The sequence below is a fragment of the Cervus elaphus genome, chromosome 23 (assembly GCF_910594005.1).
Source record: "Cervus elaphus chromosome 23, mCerEla1.1, whole genome shotgun sequence".
NCBI classification, from domain to species: domain Eukaryota; kingdom Metazoa; phylum Chordata; class Mammalia; order Artiodactyla; family Cervidae; genus Cervus; species Cervus elaphus.
In genome coordinates, this window is record NC_057837.1 from 65,183,079 (window position 1) to 65,204,302 (window position 21,224).

General features: G+C 52.0%; 2 protein-coding genes and 1 non-coding gene across 3 annotated transcripts; 2 read left to right on the forward strand and 1 right to left on the reverse strand.

The window, feature by feature from the left end:
- The first annotated feature begins 1,076 nt into the window (after window positions 1–1,076).
- LOC122681112 (basic proline-rich protein-like) lies at window positions 1,077–2,017 on the forward strand. Its single transcript, XM_043882828.1, has 2 exons — window positions 1,077–1,164; window positions 1,401–2,017. The coding sequence occupies exons 1-2, from the start codon at window positions 1,161–1,163 to the stop codon at window positions 2,015–2,017; spliced, it is 621 nt and encodes a 206-aa protein (XP_043738763.1). The 5' UTR covers window positions 1,077–1,160.
- Window positions 1,836–9,972, forward strand: MYL9 (myosin light chain 9). The gene is made up of 4 exons (XM_043884422.1): window positions 1,836–1,974; window positions 5,025–5,234; window positions 8,024–8,185; window positions 9,172–9,972. The coding sequence occupies exons 2-4, from the start codon at window positions 5,051–5,053 to the stop codon at window positions 9,342–9,344; spliced, it is 519 nt and encodes a 172-aa protein (XP_043740357.1). The 5' UTR covers window positions 1,836–1,974; window positions 5,025–5,050; the 3' UTR covers window positions 9,345–9,972.
- A 2,943-nt stretch (window positions 9,973–12,915) lies between these two features.
- On the reverse strand, window positions 12,916–12,988 carry TRNAG-UCC. Its single transcript has one exon. It is a non-coding gene; the product is annotated as a tRNA-Gly (tRNA).
- Window positions 12,989–21,224: the final 8,236 nt, after the last annotated feature.

Genomic DNA, 21,224 nt, shown 5'->3' on the forward strand with positions numbered 1-21,224 from the left:
AAGCCATTTTATGATCTAAACCTGGCCACAATGCTTGCCCTTGAACAGTTCTCAGTAATGACTGATCTTAAGGGAACAAAAGCATGCAGAAAAAAGGCAGTCAAACAATATGGCGTGATAAAGAGGTGATAAAGTCCCAGTTCCTCCTCAAGGGATTATACATAACAATTCATCTTTGAGTACTGCAGGAACTAAAGTCCCCACCCAGGTAGAGGAAGGAAGGATGACTCTCTTGACTTCAATCAACTAAAGTTTGGACTCTTAAGTCAACCCTGGCCCCAATTCTATGAGGAATTCTCCTCTGCTTAACCCCTTCATGAATACGCACGTACCCTTAGCTTAAAAGTGAAAGCAAAAGTTGCTCTGTGGTGTCCAACTCTGTGACCCTACGGACTATACAGTCCATGGAATTCTCCAGGCCAGAATACTGGAGTGGGTAGCAATTCCCTTCTCCGGGGGATCTTCCCAGCCCAGGGATGGAACCCAGGTCTCCCGCATTGTAGGCGGATTCTTCACCAGCTGAGCCTCCCCCAATTTTGCTGTCCAGGGAGACACTGCTTTGGGAAAGATTCCCCATGCTCTCCTTACTGACTACAAGAAATAATATTTCCTTCCTCCTCCTGATCTTTGGCTTGGCAGTGTCTATTGGTTCGACACCCACCAAAAGGCAAACCCAAGGATCCCCGGGGCTAGGTCCCTACTGCTTCTCAGACCACCTCTCCCAGCCCCGGTCCCTCAGTGACACTCACCTCTCCCAGCTCCCTGACCATGAGCTGAACAAGCGCCCCTACAGGGCTTCTGTCTCGGGTGTTCACCAGGCTGGGCTCACTCCCTCACCTCCTTCCTGGGAGGCAGCCCCTACCTCCTGTTGTTCTCTTTCCCCTCACCTCGTTTTATTCTCCTTCTAGCATGTTTCTACTCTCCAAGCCACGTAGCTACTTGTTCATGACATTTCTCTCCACAAGAACAAAAGCTTCCAGAGTGCAATCACTATAGTTCACTGCTATTTCCCCAGCACTTGTACCAGACAGGTAGCAGGTGTCAGTTAATATTTACCAAGTAAGTAACTGGATGTTGAAAAGTTCCCTCGGGAATGGAACGTCTGAGTTGGATCAAAGGGAGGGAGAGAAAGCGGTAGGCAGGAGTCTGGGCCAGGGCTGATGGGTAAGCTGGGCCTTGGGGGGTCACAGTGATGGACAGGGCCTGATGGTGAAGGCAGAGGGGATGGGTCTGTCCTCCCAGCCTCCATCCTCTGACTCAGGCCAACAAGAAGGGGTTGGGGGTGCAGCCCCACTGGCAAGGATGCTCCAGGGGTCCCCGGATCCCAGCTCTCGCTGGCTCCCCAGGGCCTCCGTGGGTCTTTCTGGCCACTGTCTCACCACCACCCTCCCCTTTTGCAGGTGAGGACACCCAGGGCACTTGGAGAGTGACTTGGCCCAAGGCCGCCCCCACCCCACCCCCCCCCCCCACCCCGCGGGACCTGCGAGTACAGCAGATCCACTCTGACACGGCTCTTCTCTGGGAGTGGAAAAAAGCCCTACTTGGCCTGGTGGAAAGCAGCTTTCCCCCGGGAACAGGCCGGGCGCGGGCTCTGGGGAAATGGTGGGGGTGGGGTCTGAGGTCCGGAGGCCTCGCTAGAGAGGAAGGACCAGCCCAAACAGACCCCCTTCCCCGGGTTGTCCAGGCCCCCCACTCGCCCCCGTCACCTCCCCCGGCCCACCATGGGGAAGGCCTTCACAGCCTGGGGGGTTCACCCGGGAACACCCCACCTCCCTGGCCCGTGGGTCGCGGCCAAATAAGGCCGGGCTGCCGCGGCCCCGCCCCTGCCCGCCGCCGCACATTCTTCTGCCTTGTAAGGCCCGGCGCCTCGCCCCGCCCCGCGCCCCCACCCCCGGGCCCAGACCCCACCGACGGCCCGACGGCCCCGGCTCCGCAGCCGCTCCGCGCACCGCGCCAGCACCTTCTCCGCACCAGGTGGGAGCCCCGCGGCCCGGGGGGTCTGGAGTGGGCGGTGTGACGGCCGCGGCTGGGACTTGGGGACGCGAGGCGGGTGGCGGGGGTCGCAGGATCTCTGGGCTGGGACAGATCGTGGGGCTGGGGCTGCGAGGTTGCTCCGTCTTACGGGGATTCGGGAGGCGGCTGGGCAGTAGGGAGGCTGGACAGCCTCTGGGAAGCAGTGGGCCTGCAGCGAGGGAAGACTGTCCAGGCCCTGCCCCTTCGCTGTGAAGTTAGAGATGCCGACCCCGGGAGGGGCTTGGGGTCGCTGGCGTTCCCTGCTCTAGAGGACCCATCTGTGTCACAGACGGGAAACAGCCCTGCCAGGCTCCAGGGGAGCATCCCTGACCCCTCCCCTATCTCCTGGGGCAGGAAAGAGGGATGGAGACTGGGGTAACTTGTCTCCGCCATCACACAAACGCTGAGTGCCATCCCCAGGGCTTCCCTGCTGAGTCCACTGCCCCCCTAGGCCTGCTGGGTGGGGAAGCTTGGCCAAGGGCCACAGGGCTCATCCCCTGTACCCCCTGGCCTGACAAGGCCCTGGGCTGCAGGAAGTGGTCCCCGCTCCTCCCCAGCCCTGCAGCTTCTCTGGCTACTTCAGGAAAGAGTCAGATAACTCCCCCTTCAAGGGAGGCGAGTTTACCAACAAGGCAGCTGGCATTGCCAGCCACAGAGACCCTGACGTAATGGGGAACACAGGCTGTGTCTTTGCTGTTACAGTGGGGTTTCCGGGATCAGAAGTGGGGAGGTGGCACCTAGCTGTAGCAGGCCAAGGACCAGTTATATCTGATCCCTGGTGTCTAGGACCCCCAGGAGGAGGAGGCAGCGATGGCTCCAGGTCTTAAGAGCTCAGCCTGGCTCTGACCCCAGTTCCTCAATCAAGCCTACAAATTGCCTCTGGTCACAACAGCGCCCCTCAACTGCCATCGGCCCACCAGGAGAGGCCATCTGCCACCCCCAGACCTAAGCCTAGCCCAGGGCTCCCAGCTTCCAGTTGAACTCTCTCCCTCTTATGGGCACACCAGTTCTTTTAATTGCACAGTGAGGGCACCCCATTTTCCCCACCCTGCTCCCCAAGATTGCTGGGATGGGCAAACTGTGAAGTTCAGCGCTCCAAGCCCTGTCACAGCCCCTCAAGAGAAGAGGGTGGGGATGGGGCGGCCACGGAGACAGGGAAGCCAAGGCAGAATCAGAGCAGTGGGTGAGCTCTTGGCCACTCCTGCCACGTCTGCCCTAGAACTGTACAGATGGGGGCGACGTGACTGATGGGGACCATGACAATCTCTGCTGGGTGCGGTGGACTTCTCCTCAGCTGACTGCTGTGGGCATCATGAGTTAAAGTTCCCAGAGAACACCCGGCCCGGGGAAGAACTGGGTGCCTCAAAGCACTCACACAGGAGAGGGTGGCACCCCCTGCCGACGGCACTGTCCCACCCCCTACCCTCTCCCAAAAGGGAAAGGCTTTTGTCTACCCACCTTGAACCACACGAGAAGCACTGAGGGCCAGGTGTGTGGGTCCAGGGGGACAGTCTATAACTATAGGCAGTTGCGCCTGTGGGGAGAGGCTGGGGCTGGCCAGTGTCCCAGCTCAGGGTTTAAGATCTCAAAGGCCAAAGATCCAGAATGGCTTGAACAAGGTCATGGGATAAAGGCCTGGAAGATAGATGGAGGAGCACTTAAGGCTTCTTGCAGATCCTCAACCACGAGACTCAGGACAGAGGAAAGAGGGGCAGCAGCCCTGGGGCCCCAAACTGCCCCAGAAGCACAGTCCCCAGAAGCTATGAGAAGAGTTCAGGGAAAGAGCCCCTTGTCGCGCCTCAGTTTCCCCATCTGTACAGTGGGGTCAGTAGACTGGCTGCAGCTGCCTTCAAAGTCATTCATTAAACAAGCGTCTCTGAGTGTCACCATGGGCTTAGGTATAATTCAGGGTGCTTACACCAGCCCTGACTGATTGTGATGGAGAGAGACCTTTAAGTGCTTGCTGTCAAAGCCAGAGTGGGGGAACTGCTCCCCAAGGGCTGTCTGAAGAACTGGGCTCGAGAAGGAAGGGTGTTCCAGGGGGAGAACCAAGAAGGAAAGTCTGGGGGTACCTGGGAGCAGCCAGAGGTCCAGCTGGGCAGGATCACAGCTGCAAGAGGGATGACAGGGCCAGCCAGAGAGCAGCGTAGGAGAGGCTCAGAGGGCCTCCTTCCGTGCCAGGCCTCATGGGAGAGGGGTTTGGCAGGAACCCTCAAGGGCTTCACAGTGAAGTACTGGGGTCTGCGTGCAATGGGTGAGACTGGCTGGAGGTTTGGAGGCCAGGCCTAAACAAAGGTGACAGGAAGCTGGGGTGCTCAGTCTGGGGGAGCTTTATGCTTCTATAAGCACTGAAGAGGGAGAACAAAGCAGGACCCAAATCAGGTCTGCCCCCCACCCCCCGCCCCCGAAGGGGATGGTCACGTGGGGACAGGTGGGGGGAAGGGAGGCTGCCCGGAGCCCTGGCCTTCCAGAACCTCCAGAGGAGGAGGAGGAGAGGAGGAGGAATGTCAGGAATGCAGGGCTGACCCAGCTCCTTCCTGCTGCTGGGGGCAGGGAGCCTCAGAGCCTCTCCCAAGGCTGCCCACCTTGTCACTGGGAGAGAGATGGATGGTGTGAATGCTCTTGAGGATTAAGGGAGATAAAGCACGGAAATGGTTGGCACCGAACCCAATCCTAAGTGTCTACCCAAACCATGACAGCAGAAATAGCTTCCTCTGTGCCGGGCACCATGCCAGGGGCTTTTCGGGCACAAGTCAATGGATCCCTTTGGCTGGGCACTCCTATCCCATTCCAGATGAGGAAACACTTCGGAGAGGTAGAGGAAGTTGTTTCAGATCATGCCACAGGGCCAAAACTGGCTGCTTCTGTGATGAGCCGGGTGGCAGGAGCCCCCAGCCTATAGGAGCACAAAGGCCAGGCCCAGGCGCCAACAGCCGAGTGGGGTGGGGGTAGGCCAGAAACTTCTCTGGCCCAGGATCACTGGCTCTCCCATCTGCACCCTCTGCCTACAGGAAAGCCCCACACGCCTGCAGCCAAGATGTCCAGTAAACGGGCCAAGGCCAAGACCACCAAGAAGCGGCCACAGAGGGCCACGTCCAATGTGTTCGCGATGTTTGACCAGTCCCAGATCCAGGAGTTTAAGGAGGCCTTCAACATGATCGACCAGAACCGAGACGGCTTCATCGACAAGGAGGACCTGCACGACATGCTGGCCTCGATGGGTGAGCAGAGGCGGGGCCGGGGGGCTGAGCGGGCCCACGAGGGCTGCAGCTGGAGCAGGCGGTGGGGCGACCCATCCCTCAGGGAACACTTCCCGTGCACTGACCAAGGCGCCCACCCTGGAGAGGAGCTGCCACCTCTTTATTCATTTAACAGACAGGGAAACTGAGGCGTAGAGTAGTTCGGCACTGGACTTGAACCCAGACAGGCCCACTCCTGCCTCAGGCAGACCTGTGGTTTCAACTGCCTGGAACCACTTCACTGAAGGAAAAGGATCAGCAGCTACAAAACTGCACAGACTTTCCATTGTACAGATGGGGAAACTGAGGCCTAGAGCGGAGGCCAGGGCACCTCCTTGCTCCCTCAGAGGTCACCTGTGTCAGACTCTGAGAGGCGGACTCCAGTGACTTCCCCAGACTCAGAATCTCAGAGCTGAAAGGCCTCAGGAATCTAGCGCCTTGCACCATTGCCCAGATGGGGAAACTGAAGCCCAGAGGCCAGGCTTCCAGACGCCAGCCCACCAGACACCAGGGTGGTCTGCCTCCACATCCTTCCTCGTGCCCTGGCCACAGAAAACCCCCCTTAGTCCCAGTCCCTGGCGCCCCCTTCATCCAGGTGAAAGCGTCTGGGTCAGACCCTGGCCGGGGGTGGGGTGGTCTCGGGTAGCAGAGGAGGCAGCCTATGGCAGTCAGGCCGGAGTCGGTCCCTGGCACCGCCCCTCACTGGGCAGCCCCACTCTGGCCCGTGGCCCGTGTGTGCATCCCAGGGGGTCTGGTGAGAGGAGCAAACAACCTCGCGTGACCAGGAGGGCGGACCCTGGACACTGTCCCCATCCTCAGCGCCACACCTCTCCCAGCGTCAGGGCAGACTCACTGGAGGCTCCTCCCTGGGAAGGTCAGGGGCCCGAAGGAAGACTGAGGCCTGGGCAGGAGAGGAGCTGTGTGTCCTGCTGTCACGGCTCTTCAGGCATCAGCCATCCCACAGGGACACGGCCGAGTGTGGTGCTCAGAGGAGACAGGGAGACAGAGACTCCCGGGCTTCCCAGGTGGCGCAGTGGCCCAGAATCCTCCTGCCAATGCAGGAGACGCAGGTTCGGCCCCTGAGTCAGGAAGATCCCCTGGAGTAGGAAATGACAACCCGCGCCAATATTTTCTTGCCTCATGGACAGAGGAGCCTGGTGGGCTACAGTCCCTAGGATTGCAAAGAGTCAGATGCAACTAAGCAACTGAGCACACACACCTGGGCTCTCAACCCCAGAGACTACACTGTACGTCTACCCAGAAAAACCCCACTCCTGTTTGTAGCTCAAGTCAGTGGGTCCACAGGTCAGTCAGGGCCTCTGGTTAAGAACATCACCCTCTGGGAATTCCCCGGCAGTCCAGTGGTTAGGACTCCGCGCTTCCCCTGCAAGGAGCCTGAGTTTGATCCCTGATAGGGGAACTAAGATCTTGTGGGTCATGTGGCACAACCGAAAACAAGAATCAGGACCATCATCCTCAGGTTTAAAAACAAGAGCAGCAAAGAATAGCTTCCCTGGTGGCTCAGACGGTAAAAACAGCAGCAGCAAACAATAAAACAGCAATAGCAAGTGGCAGCTCCGCAGGTATTATCTTAAATCTCAAAGGTAGATGTGATTATCATTCTCACTTTATAAAAGGAAACAGAGGCTCAGAGAGGTTAAGTAATCTGCCCGAGGTCACACAGCTACAAAGTGGCAGAGCTGGGATTTGAACCCAGCAGCTGATTTGAGTCCATAGGGCCGTGCCAGTCACTGTCCTGTGCATTTTACAGCCATTGCCTTCCTCATCTTCGCAGTTCTCCTCAGGGACTGGGGAAGCAGGCACGGAGCTGGGATTCAGACCTTAGCCTGTGTGCTATCAAAGCTCACTGGTTTAACTACTTTCAAAACTGTGCCTGGGGCCTGGGGTCCGGCTGCCTGGCTTCAAATGCTGGCTCCACTCCTCGCTTGCTGTGTGACCGAGGACAAGGCACCTCACCTCAGAGCCTCAGGTCCCACATTGGTGAGGGGGTAAGAAGGCTGGGGTGGTGACGCTTAAGCCATAAGGCACACGGAGTGCCAAAGGCAGGAGGCAATCCGCAGACGGGGGCTCTTACGCCTCAGACAGCGTGACCCACAGCGGACATCCAGACCCCAGACCCGAGGAGGAAACTGGAGGAGGCCACCAGGGGAGTGGGCGGTGATTATGAGTGGGACGGAGCAGTCAGAGCCGGTGGTCCCAGAGAGAGGCTGTACAGTTTACAGTGGCTCAGAGGTTAAAGCGTCTGCCTGCAATGTGGGAGACCTGGGTTCGATCCCTGGGTCAGGAAGATACCCTGGAGAAGGAAATGGCAACCCACTCCAGTGTTCTTACCTGAAGAATCCCATGGACGCAGGAGCCTGGTAGGCTACAGTCCACGGGGTCGCAAAGAGTTGGACACGACTGAGCGACTTCACTTTCAAGTTAACTAGTCAGCTCCAGTTTACTAACACTAGGGCTTCCCTGGCGGCTCAGATGGTACTTGCAATGCAGGACACATGGGTCCGATCTCTGCGTGGGGAAGATCCCCTGGAGAAGGGCATGGCTATTCACTCCAGTATTCTTGCCTGGAAAATTCCATGGACAGAGGAGCCAGGTGGGCTACAGTCCATGGGGTCGCAGAGTTGGACATGACTGAGTGACTACCCTTTCACGCTTTTCAACCGTTTACTAAACGTACTGTCTCCTGTCTATGGGGCTACGCAGGGAGGGGGCGGGAGGTGAGCGCAGGCACGGACGGCCCTTCCCCACAGGGAAGAACCCCACGGACGAGTACCTGGAAGGCATGATGAGCGAGGCCCCAGGGCCCATCAACTTCACCATGTTCCTCACCATGTTCGGGGAGAAGCTGAACGGCACAGACCCCGAGGACGTGATCCGCAACGCCTTCGCCTGCTTCGACGAGGAGGCCTCAGGTCAGTCAGCAGCCTCGGGGCAGAGGCCTGGATGGGGCTGGGGTCACGCACCTCGCCCGGGCACCCCGCGTATGCAAGTGGCACCTGGCTGCGCCGGCACCTCAAGGCCCCCCTCTGCCCCCAAAGGGCAGGACAGAGATCACCTGTCCACCTATTTCTGCCACCAGAACGATAAAAGCTGCTTCCTTGTTTTTCCCCCCCCAAAGGCTAAACTGAAACAGCCCACATCCCCCATGCCTTCCCACTTCTTAGCTCTCCTACTGGCCCAATGCACTGGCTTCTGCTTTTGACCCTTCCAGAAACCAAACCATTTCAGGCCGGCGGGCCAAAAGGTTATAGAAACCAGCCCCACCCTCAGGTTCTCCACAGGGCTTCTCAGCCACCCTGGCTCTCTCCCAGGGACGCCGCCGGCAGTAGCTGCTTCAGTGGTTTCTCAGGGGCCAGAGGCGCACCACAGGCCTAAGCACGTTCAGAACCTTTTCCTGACTGTGTCACAGCTCCCTAACTAGGTTGGCATGTTTTCCTCCCCATTTTCCAGATCAAACAGGCAAAGAAAGGTTAAGTAACTTGCCCAAGGTCACACAGCTAGAAAGAAGAGTAGATGAGCATTCAGACGCAGGCAGTGGTGCTCTGGGGCCCAGGTTCTTCAAGCAGCACAGTCAGCACCCCCACAGCCCCAGGCAGGGCACCCCAACCCTCAGCCCCAGGCAGGGCACCCCCACCCTCACAGCCCCAGGCAGGGCACCCCCACCCTCACAGCCCCAGGGCCCCCCACCCACCCCCACAGAAACACCTCGCAGACAGCCCCACTGCAGAACTGTTCCCACTGGGCCCTGGTGACCTCGAACTGAACAGACACCAAGGCTGTGTCTTTCCCCGGCCCCCCACCCTCCAGGTCTGCGAGTCCTGGTGGGGGCCCCGGGTAGGGGGTGTGAGGTATGCCTCAAGGCCCTGGCCCTGCGCCCCCCCCCCTGCCCCCCACCCAGGTTTCATCCATGAGGACCACCTTCGGGAGCTGCTCACCACCATGGGCGACCGCTTCACAGATGAGGAGGTGGACGAGATGTACCGAGAGGCGCCCATTGATAAGAAAGGCAACTTCAACTACGTGGAGTTCACCCGCATCCTCAAACACGGCGCCAAGGACAAGGACGACTAGACATCCCAGCGCCCCCCCGCCCAGGCCCCTGTCCCAGCCACCTGCCCCCACGTACACCATCTGCACCGGCTGCGAGCCCAGAGCCCCCTCTCAGAGGACTCTCCCTCTGAGGGGCCGGGGGCCCAGCTCCGAGTGAAGGAAACAGGCTGAGCACCGTACCAGGCCAGGGGCATAGCCAACGGGAGGCCGGTGACCCTCCGAGGAAACCCCATCTTCTTGGGAGCTGGGCCAGGGGGTTGGACCGGGAGGCCCCGAGGGGAGGCTCCTAGGAGAGCCCCGGCCTCGGCTGTTGCCTGCCCGCTTCCGGCTGCTCCCCACAGGAAGGGCCCTGTGTCCTGGTCTGGGACACCATGCCACTTGCACCCCCCCCTGCAAGCCCTTCCCCAGCCACTGCCACAAACACACGAATTTCACCGAGGTCCCCTCTCAGAGGACAGGGTGCCACTCCCCTCCCTTCCACCCTGCCCGGCCATGAGAACACACCCCACCCACCGGGAGTGTGCTCCGGAAGATGCAAGAGGGCGGACATTCGTCTCGGGGAGGCAGAGCCTCTAATAGAAGGTGGAACACTGCTTTGGGTGTGTATGTCTGTGGTTGGGGTGAAATAAAGGCGCCCTGAGGCCCCAAACACCTCCCTCCCTCTCCTTCCCCGGTGGCTGCCCCTCCACCCCCGGACCCCCAGCCCAGGGAAGGCTCAGCTGAGACCAGACCAGTGAGGGGGAGCAGGTAGGTCCTGAGGGGAAAAGTTCTCCTGGGAGGGAGCGGGCAGGACCCACCACAGCAAATCCCAGTGGGGCTTCTGGGGCTCTGAGGGCAGGGGCCAAGGTCACAGCCTTCAGGACTACAGCCTGGGTCTCCAGGGTCCCCTCTGCTCCTGAGAAACCAGGTGGTCCTAGAAGAGCAGGGAGGCTTTGGGAGCCGTGAGGAGGGTTCTTCCCCTTTGCTCGGGGAAGCAGGTGAGAAAGAATGGATTCCCCGTGGGCACCTACTGGGTGTGCCCTCCGCCGCTGGAGGGTCGGTTCTGCCACGTGACCAGTGGTGCAGCAAGCCACAGCTTTTCCCATCCCAAGAGACTGGCAGGACTGGGACCCCTGTTGACAGTGGGGACTCTGATGACGCTGCCTGGAGCCTAAGGGGAAGGGAGATACTGGTTGAATGAACAGAGTCCACAGGGACAGGGGCCGCCTGAGGTCACCCAGTGGGTCTGGGGCAGAGGGAGAGCTGGTCCCTGGCCTCTGGACCTTCCAGGGGTTCAGGCCAGGACTGGACACATCCCATCTGCACCCGGCAGCGAGTAGGTGCTAGACCCAGCTTGGGTCAAAGGTGTGAGGTCAGGGCCAAAGGAGCGCCGAGCACTAAGGGGACCCTGCACTGGCCCAGGAAGCCGAACCTCCCCCAGGCCACTGCCCCAACATCGGTGCCCAGCCCTTTCCAGCAGAAAGCCACGAAAGCCCTTCTCTTGCCTCCAAACTGAGCCCCACAAATCCCTGAGGTCAACTTTAGATGGAGCCAGCCCCAAACGAGTTCTGAATGCTCCCCAGACTCCATCCCAACCACACCATACCCTTGACTCTGACTCCAGATTGTGGGCCCTGAGCAACCCTCATCCCAATCTGATACTGAGCCTGGCTACCCACTCACTGTGACCAATTCCCGGGACTCCCAGAGCACTGGCCACGCGCGCCGGACACCAGGGTCCAGGTCTCGGCGGAGCCACCATGGTACCAAAGGCCCTCCTGAAAGAAGGCGGGGACGTGGGGTCAGGAACAAACCTCCTCCCTCCCCCTCCACCCCAGAGAGAAAGATTCACACCCAGGGGTGGCAGGATGGAGCCAGTGCAGCCTCACTGGTTTCAGAGCTGGCCAGGGGCTGAGGGAACCCAGGCGATGGGAAGAGGGAAGCATTCTATGCGTGGAAGGGCAGGACCAGGAGGAAGCTGCAGAAAGCGCTAAGGAAGAGGGTACTGCAAGGAATGGAGACAATCCTAACAGAAGTCCGGAACAGGAATGCGTGTGGCACAAACGTAGGACCCAAGAGGAAGGCGATTTTCACTCGATCATTTATTACCATCTCACAGCAGTCTTTTAGAAAAGCAGCAGCAGCTAATGTTTTATTTCAAACAGGCAACATTTAGAGGTAATAGCGAAGGACCCCAAAAGTTTCAAGGTCTGGCACAAAACTCAGAAGAGACACACATGAACGCGTATGCATACAAAGACCAGTGGATTTAAATGATGAAGACTGAATGTTTCTGTAAGGCTAAAGAAACTGTAAGCAAAGTTAAAACCAAGTACAGAGGGGGAGAAGATATTTGTAGCATGATTAATTTTTTCTTAAAGTTAATGACACTATCCTATAAAAAGAACTTCAGTCATTCAATAAGAAAAAGGGAATTCCCTGGTGGTCCAATGGTTAGGACTCTGAGGTACTTACACTACCAGGACCAGGGTTCAATCCCGCATCAGGGAACTAAGATCCCTACAAGCCAAAAAAAAAAAAAAAAAGACATGTCAGTAGGAAAAAATGGGGAAATAATATGAAAAAAAAATCTCAGAAGAAATACAAACACTTAATAAACAGGTTTTATTTTATTGGCTGCATCTCAGTTTCCCAACCCATGTCATCGGCAATGAAAGCAGAGTCCTAATCACTGGAATGCCAAGGAATTCCCTAAAACTCATTTTTTAATTTAAAAAAAACTTCTGTTTTATACCAGACTACAGTTGACTTACAATGTTGTGTTAGTAAAACTCATTTTTTAGAAAGGGTGAATTTTTACTGTATTAAAATGAAACAACGAATTACTAACTAAAATATAAAAGAAAAAGCTGTACAGTCGAATAGACAAATTAGCAAAGTGTATAAACAGGAGACTCACAAAAAGGAATTTCAACCAACAAAAACAATCTATCAACCTCACTGGTGTTCAGAAAGCAGAAACAAGAGACCACTTTATACTCGTCAGATTGCCAATCAGGGACAGAAAATACCACCAAACACTGGCGAAGATGGAGAGGAGGGGAAATCCCCATATGCTGGCTGATGGGGACAGGCTGGTCCCCCATGCAGGATAGCACTTGCCAGCATTTGTGAACAAGTGAAGCCCCTCTGGCTCAGCAACTCCACAGCTGGAGACATCTCCCAGAGAAACCGGGGGCAAATCCAGAGGGGCAGGACACCATGTCCACTGCCCCAGCACGGATGGCAGCAGGCCCCATAACCTGTCACAGGGAGAAGGAATAAGAAATGTGACAGACGCATGCTGTGGAAGACCATGCAGCATTCCAATGCAATTAATCAACGTTCCTACATCAACACAGACATATTAAAAACAATGTCTGGGGGAGTTCCCTGGAGGCCTAGTGGTTAGGAGTTGGCCCTTTCACTGTCATGGCCCAGGTTCGATCCCTGGTTGTGGGGAGGAAAAACCAATGTGTGGGGTGGGGAAAGGAGAAACAGAATGAGTGCTAGCACCTAATAACTTAAATGTAATTTTTAAACGTGCATAAGATTTTTTTTTTTTTTTTTTATTTGACTTCATGAGGTCTTAGTTACAGCACATGGGATCTTGTTCCCTGACCAGGGTTTGAACCCGGGCCCCCTGCATTGGAAGCACAGAGTCCTAGCCACTGAACCACCCGGGAAGTCCCAAAACGTGCATAAGATTTTAAAACCAGCATAAGGGAACTTCCCTGGCAATTCACTGGTTAAGAGACTTGCCAATGCAAGGGACACGGGTTTGATCCCTGGTTTGGAAAGATTCCACAAGCCGAAGGCAACTAAGCCCAAGCACAACTACTGAGCCTATGTTCTAGAGCTTTCGAGCGTAGAGCCCACGCTCTGCAACAAGAGAAGCCACCACAATGAGAAGCCAGCACACCGCAATGAAGAGTAGTCCCCACTCGCCGCAAGGAGAGAAAGTCTACACACAGCGACAAAGACCCAGCAAGGCCAAAATTTTTTTTAATTAAAAAAAAATTCATCTAATTCTTCACATGCCTGCCCCCATTTTATAGATGAGGTCTAGGGGATCCAAAGTCACTGCGAAGAACCAAGGCTCAGACTAGAGGTTAAGTTGGTTAACCTATTATTACTGTATTTATTAGTTTATAAGATACAAAAGATGCACCCCAATTTTACATGGAAAGCTATGGAGAGACAATTTTGAGGTCATAGGTAATACAATGGAATAATTAAGAGGACAAAATTAGGTTGCAATCCTGGTTCTGCCATTTATTAACGGCATGAACTCGAGCATGTTAGCTATCCTCTCTAAGGCTCAGTTTCTCTACTATAAAATGGGGATAATAGGGACTTCCTTGGCAGTCTAGTGGTTAAGACTGAGCTCCCAATGCAGCAGGCGTGGGTTCTATTCCTGGTTGAGGAACTAAGATCCTGCATACCTTGCATCGCGGCCAAAAAATAAATGAGGATAATTATATGCACCTCATAGAGCTGTTATGAGGATTAAATAAACTTATACATAGAACATACTTATAGTTATACATAGAACAATGCCTGGTACATAGAAAGTGCTACTTTTAAGTTATTACATAAAATGAATCTTAAAATACTGTAAAATGAATCTTAAAAACACCATAAAATGAATCTCAAAATACATGCGTTGAATGTGATCTTAAAGTCCTTTTATAGAAAACACCTTTGTTACGTAAATATATTTTAGAGGATTCTAGTAGGAATTCATAAGCTCTGGAAAGGACGACAACCGTAAAAGCTAAGGAAAACAATGACATAAATAACAAGATTTACCAAATTTGCCAGTAAAGGAAACCCCCTTCCATACATACAATGGCATAAATGAGGACATCAGGGCTGCATCCAACTGAATAAAAAGCAAGCTACAATGCAGAATTATACTGAAGGAATTTCTACCTGGTACCTGCAGCAAAAGCATACATTATCAGCAAAATCTGTTAGCTGCAAAACGCAGACTTGCAGCCATGCTGTGTGTTGCTATACTTTCCCACTAGGGGTCGCCCAAGGTCACCCAGAGAGTTCCAATCCCAGCCCCTCTGCTTTCCTCCACTGCCTGCTGCCTCCTCAGAGCGGCTTCTGTTCCAAGATGCTCAAGGGACTGGTGGCCCGGGGCCCATGGAGCCCTCAGGATCTTTGAAATAAAGGAATTCTTCACCCAGGTACCCAAGAACCACCCTTTGCACCGTTTCTGTCCATCTACAATACAGACATATTACAAGGCGGCAGGGAAACTGTAAATGCATTTTTTTAGGAAGGGGAAGAAGCGGCGAAAGTCCTATGTGAGCAAATAGGATATTATCCTCATTTTGCAAGTGAGGAAATCAACTCAAAAAGGTTAAGCAACCTGTTCAAGGCCACACATCCAGGGAACTTCAGGACTAGAATTCACATCACACCCAGGTGGGTGAGAGCTTTGTCACTTGGTTACTAATCCCCACCCTCAGATCTGGGGGGGAACAGGTAAGGCGAGCGTATGAAAGAGGGGTCATGAAGCGATGTCTCTTTCCTCTGCCAAAGGCCCTCCCTGCCATCCCCCACTGGTCCAGGAAGGCTGTCGTCTTTCCCCACTGAACCATGACACTTGAGGATGGGGTCTAGGTCATTTCTTGACTCCCCATCCCGGCAGAATCCCAGAGCTATATAGTAAGTTTATTCACTCGGTCAGAACCCCTGAGCCCCACGCAGAAACGCTCATCCTCAGAGCTGCAGTGACTTGGCTTCCTCTCCTGGTCTCCGGTTCTCAGTGCCTCCTCTCGGCTTCCCAATCTCCCCTCAAACCTTGTCAGTTCTACAACCAGAATCCCATACAAGTCCCTAGACTTGTCCTACTAACTGTCAGACTGACCTGGAGCCCCTTCCTCTGACCGCTGGACTTCATGTGGACTACTGAGACAGTTCTTTGTTCTCATGTTTTAAAAAATGAAGCGTAACTTATACACAGGGCTTCCCAGATGGCGCTAGTGGTAAAGAACCCGCCTACCAATGCAGGAGATGTAAGAGACGCAGGTTTGATCCCTGGATCGGGAAGATCCCCTGGAGAAGGGAATGGCAGCCCTTTCCAGTATTCTTCCCTGGAGAATCCCATAGACAGAGGAGCCTGGTGAGCTGCAGTCCATAGGGTCGCACAGAGTCGGACACGACTGAAGTGACTTTGCATGCAAGCACAAAACGTATATATAGAAAAATGCATACACTGAAGCATACAGATCCATCAGCCGCACTGAGCCTCTTAACTGGCCTTTCTGATCCTCCCTGAATGTGCCTCTCCTCCATCCACAGGGCAGTTTCCAGTTGTATTAATACATGGGACCATGTCACTGCCCTGGGAAAAACCCTCCAGCACATTCTTCCTCTGGAATGTTTCAGGACAGAGACTTACAGACACAGCATATAAGCACACCTCATTTTTGAGAAAGAAATATAAGTCAGATATAAATTCTCCCTGAAGAAAGGAATTCATGGGACTTCTCTGGTGGTCCAGGGGTAAAGAATCCATCTGCCAATGAAAGGGATATTGACTCTATATCTGATCCGGCAAGATCCCACATGCTGCAGGGCAGCTAAGCCCATGCCCCACAACCACTGAAGCTCACACACCCTAGAGCTTCTGTTTTGCAACAAGAGAAGCCATCACAATGAGAAGCCCGGCACCTCAAAGAGTAGCCCCGCTCACTGCAACTAGAGAAAGCCTGTGGGCAGCAACGAAGACCCAGTGCAGCCAAAAATAAAGAAATAAAAGGAATTTACTTCCACTAAAGGGAAACTGTGAGGCATAGGTTGTTGTTTAGTCGACAAGTTGTGTCCGATTCTTTGCATTCCCATGAATTGTAGCCCGCTAGGCTCGTCTGTCCATGGGATTTTCCAGGGAAGAATACTGGAGTGGGTTGCCACTTCCTTCTCCAGGGGATCTTCTCAACCCAGGGATCAAACCTGCATCTCCTGCACTGGGAGGTGGGTTCTTTACTGCTGACTACTTGGGTCTTGAAGGATTGTTTATCCAGATGCTGAGCTGTAAAATGTCCCAACTGGGATGATAAGAAAGTGAATTTACAGCCCAGTGAAAAAAGAACATAGTTTCACTGTGTATGTAAGCTACTGATCAACTAAATTTAATGTATGATTAAATTTAACCGTTTATTGTTGTTGCACTTGTTTCTCTTTACTATTGCTTTGTCTGTGTCCCACGGTTGTTTTTTTTTAATTACTTATTTTTGGCTGCACTAGGTCATCATTGCTTCATGAGGGCTTTCTCTAGTTGGGGCAAGCAAGGACTACTCTCTAGGTGCTACGCACAGGCTTAGTTGCTCTGTGGCATGTGGAATCTTCCAGGACCAGGGATCGAACCCATGTCCCCTGCATTAACAGGCAGATTCTCAGTCACTGGACCACCAAGGAAGTCCTGTTTTTGTTTTAAATAAAACTTATCCATTTTAAGTGCAAAAATGAAATTAATTTTGGCAAATGTCTGTTCATTCCCCTTTTTGGCTGAGCCCTCTTAGTTCACGCAACCATTAATCCACTTTTTTATAGATTTCTTTCCTTTTCTAGAATTTTAAATGAATAGACCGTACAATACTGGCTCCTTTCACATGGCATATTTTTGAGATTCCTTTATGTTACTGCATGTCCCTGTAGTTCCTTTTCAATGCTGAGTGGCATCCCACTGTAAGGATTTGTAACACAATTTATTTAGCCTTTCACCAATTGATAAATATTTGGGTTGCTTACAATTTGAGGCTACTATGAATAAGGCTGTGATGAACATTCATGTACAAGTTTTTGCGTGGACATATACTTGGCTCCCTCCCAAAAATGACAGCTTTGTGATGCTTCTTGCTATCCCATGCAAAAAATAAGTACTCTCTTGCTACTGATTTACTACAGCCTTTCCCATATGAAACACAGACACACAATGATTTGTGAAATACAGGTTAGAAAATTGTAAGAAATCGGGACTTCCCTGGTGGTGCAGTGGTTAAGAATCCACCCTGCAATGCAGGAGATACAGGTTCAATCCCTGGTTGGGGATTGAACCTGCAGCCAGGCAACTAAACCCAGATGCTGCAACTAGAGAGTCTGTGCGCCACAAGGAAAGATCCCACGTGATGCAGTGAAGATCCTGGGTACCACAACTAAGGCCAGAGGCAGCCGAATAAATAAATAAGCAAATAAATAAAAAGAAAACTGTAAGAAGTCATGTAATGTAAGAAAATGAAGATTTTTGTGTGTGTTCTTTCCCTATTTGCCAAGCATTAGGCAGAGCACGGCATAAGCATTTCATTATTTTATCTCTCATAGTAGCCTTCGGAGGAGACAGTGCTGCTATTCCCATTTCCTATATGGGAAGCTGGTCCAGGCTTTCACTGCTGAAGGTGAGGGTTCCATCCCTGATTGGGGAACTAAGATCCTGCAAGCCGTACAGCATAGCCAAAAAAAAAGAATAAAGATTTCAAATAAATAACCTAACCTTCTAGAGGGAAAGAGGAGAAAATGGAACTTAAATCAAACAGGAGAAAAGAAATAAAGGTTAGAGCAGAAATTAATGAAAGAGACTAGAAAAACATTGGAGAAAATTAACAAAACCGAAAGTAGGTTCTGTGAAAAGATTGTAAAAATTGACAAACCCTCAGCTAAGCTGACCAAGACGAAAAAGGAAAAGTCACAAAATTACTAGAATCAGAAAGAGAAGGGGATTTTACTATTGACCTTACAGAAATAAAATCCTAGCTCTTCCAATGACCAGAGTGTCATCACAGGCAGGTTAGTTAAACTACCTGAGCCTCCGTTTCCTCTGCTCTTCAAAGACATCATTTTTCTGAAAGGGTTATCAAGAGTAAACGAAAGGATTTGTGTCAAGTACCTGGTCAAGCTCAATTAATCACTATCACTCCTCTAGTTGATCAGGTCACTCTTTTCCTTTCCATTAACATCAGTCCTTCAGCCTATCTGTTCGGCTGCCTCTACCTTCCAAATACATTCCAGAAGCTTCTCACCTTGTCCACCGCACCCCTGGTTAGTCCAAGTCATGACTCTCTCTCACTGACAACAGCCCAAGTGTTGCTTGCTACTCCTGCCTCCTCCCGTGGTCTGTTCTCTACACAACCACCACAGCCGTGTTTTTAACACGTAATGACGTGCACATCTCCCTTCTGATCTCAACACTCCAGTGACTTCTCATTGGGTGTGGGGGAAAAATACACACTTTTTGCCATGGTCTAGCGGGCCCTGCAAAATCTAGGCCGAAGTACCACTTTCCCCTTTGCCTGCAGGGCTCCAGCCACACTGGTCTTATTATTCTTCCAACTCACCCAGCTCATTTCTGTCTCAGGGTCTTTGCTCTGGGTATTTCCTCTGCCCACAACATCCCCCTCTCTACAGATCTAAGCGTGGCTGGGGTTTCCACTTAATTAAAGACTCCACTCACCATTACTTCTCTGTTGGTATCTACAGTAGCTCAACATCTTACTCTCTGTCTTACTATTTTTCTTCCTAGTACTTATCACTCTCTGACATTATTTATTTCCCGTCTCCCTTCACTAGAATGTAATTTCCATGAGGCAGAGGCTTTACTTTACACACTGCTTTTACCTCCAGTGCCTAGATCAGAGCCTGACATGTAGAATGTGCTAATAAAGGTCTGTTGAGGGACTTCCCTGGTGGTCCAGTGGTTAGGATTCCATGCTTCCACTGAAGGGGGCGTGGGTTCGATCCCTAGCCAGGGAACTAAGATCCCAAATGCTGCACGGTGTGGCCAAGGGAAAAAAAAAAAAAAAGAATGACACTGCTTTTGGAAAACAAAATAAATAACTCAAAGAACTCTTTTTCCATCCCACAAAAACTCTACTGCTTTCAAGTTTAAAAAATAAATAAATAAAAGATCTGTTGAAACAGAAGAAAAAGCTCCGGAATAGGACCCACAGACAAATGGGACTTTATATTTGGTGCAGGACAAAGGCAGCATCTCAACCCAGAGGCAGAAAGGTAGACTAGTCAATACAGGGCATTGGGACCACTGGGGAGACATTTGGGAAAAAATTATTTGAAGATGGTGGATTTATCCCAGGTATGCCACTAGACTCCCTCTTGAAACTCTACTTTCAAAATGAAGAAACCAGGAGTTCCCTGGTGGTCCAGTGGTTAGAACTCTGCACTTTCACTGCCGAGGGCATGGGTTCAATCCCTGGTCAAGGACAAGATCCTGCAAGCTGTGTGGCAAAAAAAAAAACCCAAAAGAACAACAACAGCATAACCCTACAAGAAAGAGGAGAATGGGAGAAGGGACCACACAACAAAATTGTTGGGGTAGAAAGTAAATGGGCAAAGTATTAGCAGATGGCAAAACCAAGTACGCAGTAAGAAAAGGTGAAAATTTAACCTGATTTATACCACAGAATCCCCAAAAAGACTCAGAAATTAGTGCCATCTCTAGAAGGGGGCATAAAGGTGAGGCTGGGAGAGAGGGCTGCTACAGGAGGGAAAATTCACAGAAGAAGGCTTAAAAAGCAGCTTGCTGTTTAGTCGCTCAGTCATGTCCGACTCTTTGCGACCCCATGGACTATAGCCCGAGAGGCTCCTCTGTCCATAGGATTCTCCAGGCAAGAATACTGGAGTGGGTTGCCAATTCCTTCTCCAAAGAGCAGCTTAAATATATAAAATAGTAGACTCTTAGATCACTTCCCTATATCACTCCCTGCCCACCGTGGCTGCAACCCAGACCCTGGTAGATCAGAAATTTATTTTTAGGCAGGTCAGAAATTTTTTTAGAATGTGGAAGAAGGCCCCTGGACAGGTAGCTTTAGACACAGGAGACTGAGAAGATACCAACAAGAGGAATTATACGAAACTTCGTTTACTAACTGTTGAAGACGTCCAGATCCTCAGCCCTCTTCCCCTCCTCAGCTCTGGGAACACTGCCAGTAAGATACAGAGCTCATAACACTAAATGGTGAGGTCCACCCACCCCCCGAGTCCACCCCCTCCCCCGTTTTCATCCCCCGCTTGACTCCCAGAACTCTCAGCACAACAGGGAAAAAGAAAAAATAGACTCATATCAGGGCATGTCATCAAGAAATTCCAGTTCGCTAAGGATGAGGGGACATTCTAGAAATTTCCAGAGAAGCAAAAGTAGGTCACACGCAAAGTATCAGTATTCAGAATGACTTGGGATTTCCCAACTGCAATACTGAAAGCTAAGAGACAACAGAGTGATGCCTTCAAAACCTGATGAAACTTCTGGGTATATACCCAAAAGGATTGAAAACAGGAACTCAACAGATTTCTGCACACCCATGTCGGTAGCAGCACTGTTCACAATGACCGAAAGGTGGAAACAACCCAAGCATCTGTGGATGGCTGAATGGATAAGCAAAAACATGGCAAATACACACAGCAAAATATCATTCAGCCTTAAAAAAGGAAGGCCATTCGGACATGCGCTCCAACATGGGTGAACCTCGAGGACATTGGGCTAAGTGAAATAAGTCAGACTCCAAAGGACAAATACTGTATGATTCCACTTTTAGGAGGTATCCGAGTAATCAAATTTATGGATACAAAAAGTAAAATGGTGGCTGCCAGGGGCTGGGGAAAACAGGCAATAGGGAGTTACTATTTAATGGGTGCAGCGTTTCAGTTTGAGAAGATGAAGAAGTCCTAGAAATGGCCGTACAACAATGTGGATGTACTTAATACCACGGATCCGTACACCTGAAAATGGTTAAAATGGTAAGTTTTAGCTTACACATATTCTTCCACAATAAAAAAAAATCCAAAGAAAAATTATTTCCAACCTAAATTTTTCTTATACACTCATGGGAGTGCAAATTCTGAAAATTTATCCTACAATTGTACTCTGTGAAATGACAGATGTATAAGGTTACTTAC

Coding starts and splice junctions, on each gene's coding strand:
- MYL9 (XM_043884422.1), top strand. CDS start 5,051: ATGTCCAGTAAACGGGCCAAGGCCAAGACCACCAAGAAGCGGCCACAG. Junction 5,235..8,023: donor CGACATGCTGGCCTCGATGG/GTGAGCAGAGGC, acceptor CCTTCCCCACAG/GGAAGAACCCCACGGACGAG. Junction 8,186..9,171: donor CTTCGACGAGGAGGCCTCAG/GTCAGTCAGCAG, acceptor CCCCCCACCCAG/GTTTCATCCATGAGGACCAC.